Raw genomic sequence first — 9,664 nt, 5'->3', positions numbered from 1 at the left:
CCTGGATGACCTGTCAGGAAAAAAAAGGAATTTATTTGAGCTTAGAGGGTAACAACTCTCAAAATATCAGGCTAAAGGCTGAGCTAGGCCGGTTTTTAGCAACCAACTAGTATCTTAAACTGAGAGCAGGAATCAACAAATTGATGAATATTTCGAGAAAAAAAAATTATTAAAGCTAGAGCATTTACTTTAGCACTCGTTTGTTTTAAACATCTTACAGTTCACCAGCTCGTGGATAGAAAAAAAGTCAATGCATGTGTTGCGTGAATGTTAGGTACTATTAAGTATGTTTGTTTTCAAATTTGGAAAAGTATTGAAGATATGTGGAAGACTGCCTTCATATGGTGCTTACCATTATATCCTGGGGAAAAAAACAGATTTAAGCTTGAAGAAAAAAAAATGCATGAAATATTATGTGTAAATGTAAATATTAAGAAGTATGTTTGTTTTGTTTTTAGTACGTAAAAGTATTGAGGAGATGTGGGAGCCTGCCATTTCATGGAATGTATATTAGCTGGTTCACAAGTAACCATATTTTCTATACAAGCGTGTGTTTTACCTTGTACATTGCCACCGCCTCCTACAATAAAGAAACAATGGCAATTTCAATTATTCAATCAATCACTGTCAGATTGTGAGACATCGTTTACTTTGTGATGGCTTACCATAAGAACCTGGATGACCTGTCAGGAAAAAAAAAGAATTTATTTGAGCTTAGAGGGCAACAACTCTCAAAATATCAGGCTAAAGGCTGAGCTAGGCCTGTTTTTAGCAACCAACTAGTATCTTAAACTGAGAGCAGGAATCAACAAATTGATGAATATTTCGAGAGAGAAAAAAATATTATTAAAGCTAGAGCATTTACTTTAGCACTCGTTTGTTTTAAACATCTTACAGCTCACCAGCTCGTGGATAGAAAAAAAGTCAATGCATGTGTTGCGTGAATGTTAGGTACTATTAAGTATGTTTGTTTTCAAATTTGGAAAAGTATTGAAGATATGTGGAAGACTGCCTTCATATGGTGCTTACCATTATATCCTGGGGAAAAAAACAGATTTAAGCTTGAAGAAAAAAAAAAGCATGAAATATTATGTGTAAATGTAAATATTAAGAAGTATGTTTGTTTTGTTTTTAATACGTAAAAGTATTGAGGAGATGTGGGAGCCTGCCATTTCATGGAATGTATATTAGCTGGTTTACAAGTAACCATATTTTCTATACAAGTGTGTGTTTTACCTTGTACATTGCTACCGCCTCCTACAATAAAGAAACAATGGCAATTTCAATTATTCAAATAATCACTGTCAGATTGTAAGACATCACTTACTATGTGAGATCCTACCATGAGAACCTGGAAGACCTGTCGGGGAAAAAAAAGGAATTCATTTGAGCTTAGAGGGGAAAAAGAGGAAATGAACCGACCTGTGTCTTCGTCCCAGCATTTTTTTAGAGGAAATGTTGAGCAAGTCACAATATTTGCTTCCCTACCTGTATTGTTCATGCCATAACTGGTCATCCTTGAATACTCTAGAGCAGGGGTGGTCATGAAATGATCAACTCATCAGCAAGCTGTCCAAAAGGTTGATAACGATCCAGATTATTTGATTCAGGTGTGTTGGTGAAGGGAGACATGAAAAACAGACTGGATAGGGGCTCTCGAGGACCAGACATGGCCACCCCTGCTAGAGTAAAACTAAAATTCACGTGATTCTATAAATTGTATTCTAAATTATTTTACAAATGGCGTTAAATATGTAAACATTCAAATTTGTTTCTAATTTTTTTATTATTTTTATTAGAACATTTAGTCTTGCACCAACAAAAAAGCAAATGAAGAAATTTACCTGCAAAAACTCTACCATTCCTTTGTAGCTCTGGAAAGAGACATCTGTATGATTAACAAGTATTTAGTGTGTGTACTGTTTAGCTGAGACAAAAGATACTTACTGGCACGAGCACGACCAAGAGGCATACCGCCTCTCGGCATAGACCCTACCCCGCTTTTGAAAGGAAACTGCTCAGGCAATGGTGGTCCTTCGCTGGGTTTGTGAAGCACTTCCGTTTTCTCTTTTGATGGTTTTGTGACCACCATGGACGTGAGTGGTGTCACAAAGTTATATTTGAGTGACAGCATCAAAGTCTCATTCTTCAATTTCTCCTTTTCAGCCCCTGATAACTGCAACCTGTCAAGTTCATTGTAAAAATGTTAAAGCATGAAGGTGCAGCAAAATAGACATGAAAGGGCTTAATTTTTGTCGATGGTGCTGGTGCACTTCAACATAAAATGGGACAAAAAAGTGTAATTTTTGGGGAAAATGCAAAACAAGTCGTGCCTATTTTGGAATTTAAATGACTAGTCTTTAAATTACTAGCAGGCGGCTGAGTGGTTAGCGTGTCGACCTCACAGTTCTGGGGCCCTCGGTTCAAATCCAGGTCTGTACACCTGTGTAGAGTTTGCATGTTCTCCTGCGTGGGTTTTCTCCGGGTACTCCGGTTTCCTCCCACATTCCAAAAACATGCATGGTAGGCTGATTGGACACTCTAAATTGGCCCTAGGTCTGAGTGTGAGCGTGAATGGTTGTTTGTCTCCTTGTGCCCTGCGATTGGCTGGCCAGCAATTCAGGGTGTCCCCCACCTCTGGCCCAAAGTTAGCTGGGCTAGGCTCCAGCATCCCCCACGACCCTAGTGAGAATAAAGCGGTTCAGAAAATGAATGAATGAAAATAAGGCCTTATGAATAAAACCGTAACTAGGACGCCGCTCGCGACAAAACAGTTTAAGGCAGCTTCCTTAAATCCTCATCTGACCAACTATATTTTCTTTTTTTCCACTATTTTCTTAAACTACAAGCATCCAATGCTAGCTGCGACACATAAAAACTATCGATCCCACACTTGCCTGCACTGAAGACAGGCGAGTGAACCACTACGCCATCAGGTGGTGAATCGGGCAAGTAAAAAAACGGATGAATTAATGAACAAATAAAAAAATACAGATAAAGAATGATTCAACCCTGCAGTATTTGAAAAAAATAGACATTTTGAAAAATGGTATTTGTATATACTGACTCTTTCTGCAGAAGTTGCTTGACAGTCAAATAGGCCCAAACTCTGTGGATGTTGCTATCATCTGTCGACTCAGTGGTGCTACTTTCCTCAGAAAAAATGATGCTTTCGTTTCTCTGCAGAGTGAAAATATATTTTTTTCAGAACAGGTACACTCAACAACTGATGGGCAGCGAAGACAGATGCTTACTGAAATGGCCACAACTGTTGGGACAAAAGTGTCAATGTTGTTGTCAGTGATCTGGCCGGCCACCACAATCTCTGAACCATTGTAATACTGGCTGAAGTTGGTCTTGGTCAGGTTAGTACCACCACCATAGATCAGAGTCACATCTGTCAAAAGAGGATTGGCCACCTCGTCATAGAATCCCTGTTGAGAAAAACAAGGCTCTTGTTAACATCATGTGACCAAGCAAACCCATCTTTGATCAAGCCACTAATGCTTGGACCGTTGTGGTCCAAAGTGAGCAACATCTTTGGAAGTGAACCTGATATTTTCAGATCTGATCCAAGCCACTTTCGATCTGGTTTTAAATCTGATAAGGATTGGATGTTTTGGAATGTAACTGAGGTCTAAAAGTCTGATGAGCCATATCGGAATATCCTGGATTTTGTGTCTATGCAAGGCATTGTTTATTGTTGTGTTTTTTTGAACAGGAGACCTTTGTATAATGTGCATCAGTCAAAGCGAGTGCTTGACAGAGAGCGCGCGTATTGGTAAAGTCAGCAGAACTGGCCTATATGTAAGCTTTGTTGTAGATGTGCTTTCTTTTACTGTCTGCGACCAACACAAAGTTATCACTCATCTCACGCTCAGACAGTCAGTGGAGGTTGCATAATGGCAAATAATGCATCCACCAGTTAATTCATTCATTCATTTTCCACACTGCTAAGACTCACAAGGGTCGCAGGGGGTGCTGGAGCCTATGTTAAACATTTACCTTCAGCTGCAAGTCAGCGTCAGAGTCAGCATAAATACGTCGCGCAATGCCATTGTTCTGCAGGGACAACGTCTCCAGGAATTTAAAATTGACGTCAAAACCGAAGCCAAGACAGTACAGTGGGAATTTGTCCTGAATGGCCTCCATCACGTTTGATTCAATTTTTTTGAGATTGGTCACACCTGCAGGAAATGATGAAAAATTTAAATGAGAACCATTTCCTAGTAGGATACTATCACTTACTGTTTAAACAATGGTGACTTTAGGTACACGTTTAATTTATTCTGTGACATGTCATGGAATTGAACAAACACTATCTAATTTCATCGTTTATCTGTATATGTGTTGCCGCACAGTTTGTGCTATAAATATCCATTACAAAAAAAACAAAAAACAAATAACAGCTACTACTTAGATCAGGGGTCGGGAACCTTTTTGAAAGAGAGAGCCATAAACAATTCCTATTTTCAAATGTCATACTCACAATTTAAAAATCAAAATACACATGAATTTTTGTAGTCATTTTGTCACTTTTAAAGTACAAAAAGTCTGATTTCCTTTGACAACGTTACGCTGTTGCTAATCAATGAATATCAATGAGTTCAATGAGTATCAATGAAATCAATGACACAGTCCCGACGTGACGTTCCGATTGGTTCATTCGGGACTCGGCTCTCTCACCACTGGTTTCCATATTTTAGCTCAGAGCCATATGCACCCATCATAAGAGCCACATGTGGCTCCCGAGCCATAGGTTCCCTAACCCTGACTTAGATGATATCCATTGACGTTCTGTCACTTAGTAGGTCAATTGCTTACATTGAAATGAATTAAAATTCTGGTATTGTAGTTCATAGTCAAACATTTTTATGTGGTTAAATAACCAATCTATGTTCAGTTTTGCATGTGAAGATGTGAGTGATAACCTGAGGTAGGGTCTCCATCAGTGAGAAGTATGAGGATAGAAGCTGAACCTTTCCTGGGGTTGTCATTCAGCATACGTGATCCATCCAGCAAGGCGTCATTAATATTTGTGCCTAAAAGTCCAGATGTTGTTGAACATTTTTTTTCACAACAACTAGTCAAATTGTTACCTAATGAGGAAGAAATCTTAAACTACCTCCTCTTTCGAGAATATTCCGTGCAAAATTTTTGGCGTCATCCACATTTTGTGAGTTGGCCTGAACAAGTTCTCGCTTCCAGTATGACAAGGAGCTGTCAAACGTGATGAGACCAAAAAAGTCATCATCTGCAAGGTCATTCAGGATGTGAATCAATGCTGTACGGGTCTGTGAACAACAGTTTATAAAATTATTATTCATACTGTTGTTGCTTTCAAACATGATAATATATATATAAAAATATATATGTACATATATATACATACATATATATACATATATACATACATATATATACATATATATATATATATATATATATGTACATATACACATATATATATGTATATATATATATATATATATATATATATATATATATATATATATATATATATATATATACCTACATATACACATATATATACATATACACATATATACATATATATATACATATATTATATATGTCATCCTACTCGTCGAAAGAATGCGTACCTGTTCTATTTTCTTGCCATGCATGGAACCACTTTTATCAATGAGAAAGACAACATTTTTTGGAATGCGAGGAAGTTGTGATGGAGCGAAGTGATGGACAAAATATCCATTTGATGTCTGTGAAAAAGCAAGAATGAGAACACATTTTCAAGTATGTGACACCATGCACAGAAAATTTCAAAGCAAGAATACATCATTGGGTACACCTCAACTTTTCAAATAGATTCAATGAAAAAAGTTGCATGGAAGCAACACAGTACCCACAATTTGAAATAGTTGTACAGGTGATTTTTGTGGGCAAATTACAATATTGTCTATTGGAAATTCGAATTGTCTGTAGACTAAACTAAACAGTATATTGAGAGTTGCATTTACCATGATGTCCCCCAGTAAACTGTTTCTGTTGACATCATAAAGTATTACTAGATCTCCATTCATACCCTCTTCTCCACAGCTGTCACATGTTTTCTGTTGGTCCACTGAAGGGTTGAAAGAGACCGAAGCCTGCGAAGTGTCAATGTCAGTGTCAAAATCAGTGCAGTGAGGTTATGAGTTGACAGAAACTGATTAATTAATTCACCCATTTTTCATGCCCCTCATCCTCAAAGTCGCGCAAGGGCTGGAACCTATCCCAGCTAACTCTGGGCATCACACGGGGTACACCCTGAATTGGTGGCCAGCCGATCGCAAGGCACGAGGAGACCGACAACCATTAACGCTCACACTCATACCCAGGAAAAATTTGGAGTGTTTAACCAGCCTACCATGCATGTTTTGGGGATGTTGGAGTAAAATGGAGTACCTGGATTAAACGCACGCATGCACGAAGTGAACATGCAAACGGCACACAGGAAGGTCAGTACCCACCAGAGATTGAACTTGAGAAGTGCGAGGCAGACACTACTCGCCAACTACCCCGCCCCATTACTATTATTATTATTATTATTTTTAATGCTTTTCATACCTCAAATTTTGGCTTTCAACATTCATTGAGCTACTGTATAGTATATCATAATATGGGTCGCAGGGGTGCTGGAACCTAACTATGCGCACTCAGTTTGCTGGCATTTAGCCAGTGGTAGGGTGGTAATACATTAGGTAGTAACATGGGGAAAAATAGTCATTCAAATTCTGAACCGCTTATCCTCACAAGAGTTGCAGTGGGTCCTGGGGCCTATCCCAGCTGACTTCGGGCACAAGGTGGGGGGACATCCTGAATTCAATCGCAGGGCACGAGGAGACGGATAACCATTGACACTCACACTCATACCTAGGGGCAATTTATAGTGTTCAACCAGCCTACCATGCATGTTTTGGAATGTTGGAAGAAACCGGAGTACTCGGAGAAAACCCATGCAAGTCCGGGGATAAACATGCAAACTCCACACAGGAGGATCGACCCGGATTCGAACCTTGGACCCCAAAACTGTGAGGCTGACGCGCTAACCCCTCTTCCTCCGAGCCCCCAAGGACAAACAGAAAAAAAAGCACGAGCAAATGACTACTATATTCCTTTCCCTCATGTTTTACCTCTTTGCCTGCATGTGTTTTGGTGATGGCATTTGCCAAAGTGCCGGTGCCAAGTCCTCCCTTAACGTCAATGAAACTGATTCCTGCTTTTTCCTCTATGTGCACATCCACCTGGTAATTGGAACAAATAAATCAGATGAATGTAATGATAGTGAATGAATTGGCATAAACAAACTGTACCTTGAAATCTTTAATGGGCTGCATGGGGCGTGCATGGATTTGCAGCTCGTACTTGCCCAGCGTGCGTTTGAGTAGTTCCTCGTACGTGAGCTCAAAGGTCACTTTTTTGTGAGCGGCCACTGTCACTGAGGTCTTGAACTCCTCGAGGGTCCTCCCCACTGAGCTGTGCCAGGTACAGAAAACAAATACAACTTCAGCAGGCATTCATGTACTTTCTAAGCCTATTCAGAGTAGTGGTTGAGGCTCAGTACAACCTAGATGGGTCACCTGTCAGAACAGCATTTACACATAAACCAGAAATGAAACCGTGCTGGCTTCATGGAAGTAAAACAATATAACGTTTTATTTCTGAGAATCCTGGAGAGTACCTGACTATGCCAGCGCTTTCACCACGGGATACAGCCTCAGTGTACTGTTGTTTAGCTTCTTCTTTAGCCTTCACAAGACCATCGTACACCTGTCCATCTATAAACCTACATGAAGCCAAGAAAGAGTTAATGTAATTTCCCAACTGTCATTATTATGAGCATTAAAGTCAAACTTTGATTGCAATGCTAATGGATGACACAACAGTTTGTCCCAGCAACAAGTAATCATCGAAAATAAAGGTCCAAGTTTATTAAACAGATTTTAATTAATGCCCCGGGGTTGCGTGGGTTTTCTCCGGGTACTCTGGTTTCCTCCCACGTCCCAAAAACTTGGTTGAACACTCTAAATTGCCCATAGATATGAGTCTGAGCATGAATGGTTGCCCGTCTCCTTGTGCCCTGCGATTGGCTGGCCACCAATTCAGGGTGTCCCCCACGTGGTGCCCAGAGTTAACAAGGATAGGCTCCAGCCCCCCCCCCAAACCCTTGTGAAGATAAGTAAGAAAAGGAATGATTTGAATTAAACCACTTAGATTAAGAACCAGGTGGGGTTCCTTGTGGAGGTCTTCGATGTATTCGGCCCACTGACTCACAAAGTCAACAGAGCCCCATCCGCAGCATAATCAATATTTATGGTGCACTGCCTCCTACTCATGGAGTTCACGTTATCATACACATAATAATTGTTCATTGCACGCACATCCTGAATTTCGTGATGAAGGCATTCTTCGGAATTCGGACGTGGAATTCTATCTCCTGGGACTCGTCTTTACGATTGGCCACACGACTGTTGATGACCGTGGTAGCGTAACGGCTGGTCACCGTGGAGTTGATGTGAAAGCTGTAAATCTCCCAGCCATCCTGAACAAATAGTCAGGGGATGAAGGCTCATTTGTGTGTCAACAGTGGATCAAAGTGCAAATACTTGTGAAAAAATAAATAACATAGTTGTGGCCACAGATTCTTAAGTCCAAAACTATTCAAAAAGTCCACAGTAGGTGAAAGTTTTTGTTCCAACTGATGCAGTTTGGACAGTTTAACCAATGAGGTTTCTCTGAAACACACAACATTTGACTGCAATCAACTGATTAAGACACCAGATTGGTGAAAATGTATCCTTGTCATCAGTTGAAATCAAAGCATGCATCCACTGCGGTCCTTGATGACATGTTTGGACAACTACGGTCTAAAGGAAAACTTCTCCAGTTTGTATACTTTTTAGCTTTAAACATTGTCTTTGTTTTCAAAATAGCATTTTGCTAATTCTGGGACATTTGCAATACATGTCCAATAATATGCACGATCTCTTTGAAATAACTTAACACAGCCACGGAGCCGTGATGGATATTTAGCACATATCCCCCGATGCTTCTGAGATACACCAACGTTAAATACATAATCCCAAAATAAAATACCAATGGTTTTGCATTTGTCCTACCTTGGGTAGTGTGGTACCAAAACCCAGAAGCAGTCCAAAGATGCTGATGTACAGCACAGTTCTCTTCATCGTGGCACTCACCAAAGTGAAGCCAGGAGTTCTAAAGTGGCCTTTTAAACTCAAATAAAATCACAGTGCATGCATATGCAAATACTGTTGATCTAGAGGGCAAACTCCTCTTTCTCCATGGCCCTGTTCGAACAACTCACTCCCTGTTAAATAACATGTTTACTGCCAGGCTTTTTGAGTAACCAAAAATAATGTTTCATCCGTGTCATAGCCTTCATCCGTGTCACTCTTTCTGTGCCTGCTCCTGAAGATATTGGTCAGCTGTTTTACAGACCCAACACTCCCCCACTTAGGACAGTCATGTCTTCACCATAAAAATGTTGAATGGTTAGCACGTCGGCCTCACAGCTCTGGGGTCCTGGGTTCAAATCCAGGTCGCTCCACCTGTGTGTGCTCTATCTGGGCCTGCGTGGGTTTTCTTCGGGTACTCTGGTTTCCTCCCACTTTCCAAAAAC

The 9,664-nt window shown here is 40.1% G+C and overlaps 1 protein-coding gene across 5 annotated transcripts in view; it reads right to left on the bottom strand.

The window, feature by feature from the left end:
* Positions 1-9,261, bottom strand: part of itih3b.2 (inter-alpha-trypsin inhibitor heavy chain 3b, tandem duplicate 2) — a 15,477-nt gene extending 6,216 nt beyond the window's left edge. For 4 of the 5 annotated variants that reach the window (XM_077602902.1, XM_077602904.1, XM_077602903.1 and 1 more), the window contains exons 1-17: positions 9,141-9,257; positions 8,403-8,563; positions 7,703-7,807; positions 7,335-7,497; positions 7,155-7,265; positions 6,000-6,128; positions 5,625-5,741; positions 5,126-5,294; positions 4,932-5,042; positions 4,006-4,187; positions 3,255-3,434; positions 3,068-3,180; positions 1,948-2,183; positions 1,845-1,874; positions 1,328-1,360; positions 560-580; positions 1-10 (exon numbers count right to left, since the gene is read on the bottom strand). The exon at positions 1-10 is cut by the window's left edge and continues 8 nt beyond it. In XM_077602902.1, coding sequence (XP_077459028.1) covers positions 1-10; positions 560-580; positions 1,328-1,360; positions 1,845-1,874; positions 1,948-2,183; positions 3,068-3,180; positions 3,255-3,434; positions 4,006-4,187; positions 4,932-5,042; positions 5,126-5,294; positions 5,625-5,741; positions 6,000-6,128; positions 7,155-7,265; positions 7,335-7,497; positions 7,703-7,807; positions 8,403-8,563; positions 9,141-9,209 — 1,940 coding nt within the window. In that variant the 5' untranslated portion in view covers positions 9,210-9,257. Of the gene's footprint in view, positions 11-559; positions 581-1,327; positions 1,361-1,844; positions 1,875-1,947; positions 2,184-3,067; positions 3,181-3,254; positions 3,435-4,005; positions 4,188-4,931; positions 5,043-5,125; positions 5,295-5,624; positions 5,742-5,999; positions 6,129-7,154; positions 7,266-7,334; positions 7,498-7,702; positions 7,808-8,402; positions 8,564-9,140 lie in introns of all 5 variants that reach the window. The other variant, XR_013300589.1, reaches the window with a different exon arrangement.
* Between the last annotated feature and the right edge of the window lie 403 nt (positions 9,262-9,664).

Source organism: Stigmatopora argus, chromosome 6, assembly GCF_051989625.1.
Source record: "Stigmatopora argus isolate UIUO_Sarg chromosome 6, RoL_Sarg_1.0, whole genome shotgun sequence".
NCBI lineage: Eukaryota > Metazoa > Chordata > Actinopteri > Syngnathiformes > Syngnathidae > Stigmatopora > Stigmatopora argus.
The sequence above is the reverse complement of the archived record's forward strand: the minus strand, read 5'-3'. Positions and strand labels throughout refer to the sequence as shown.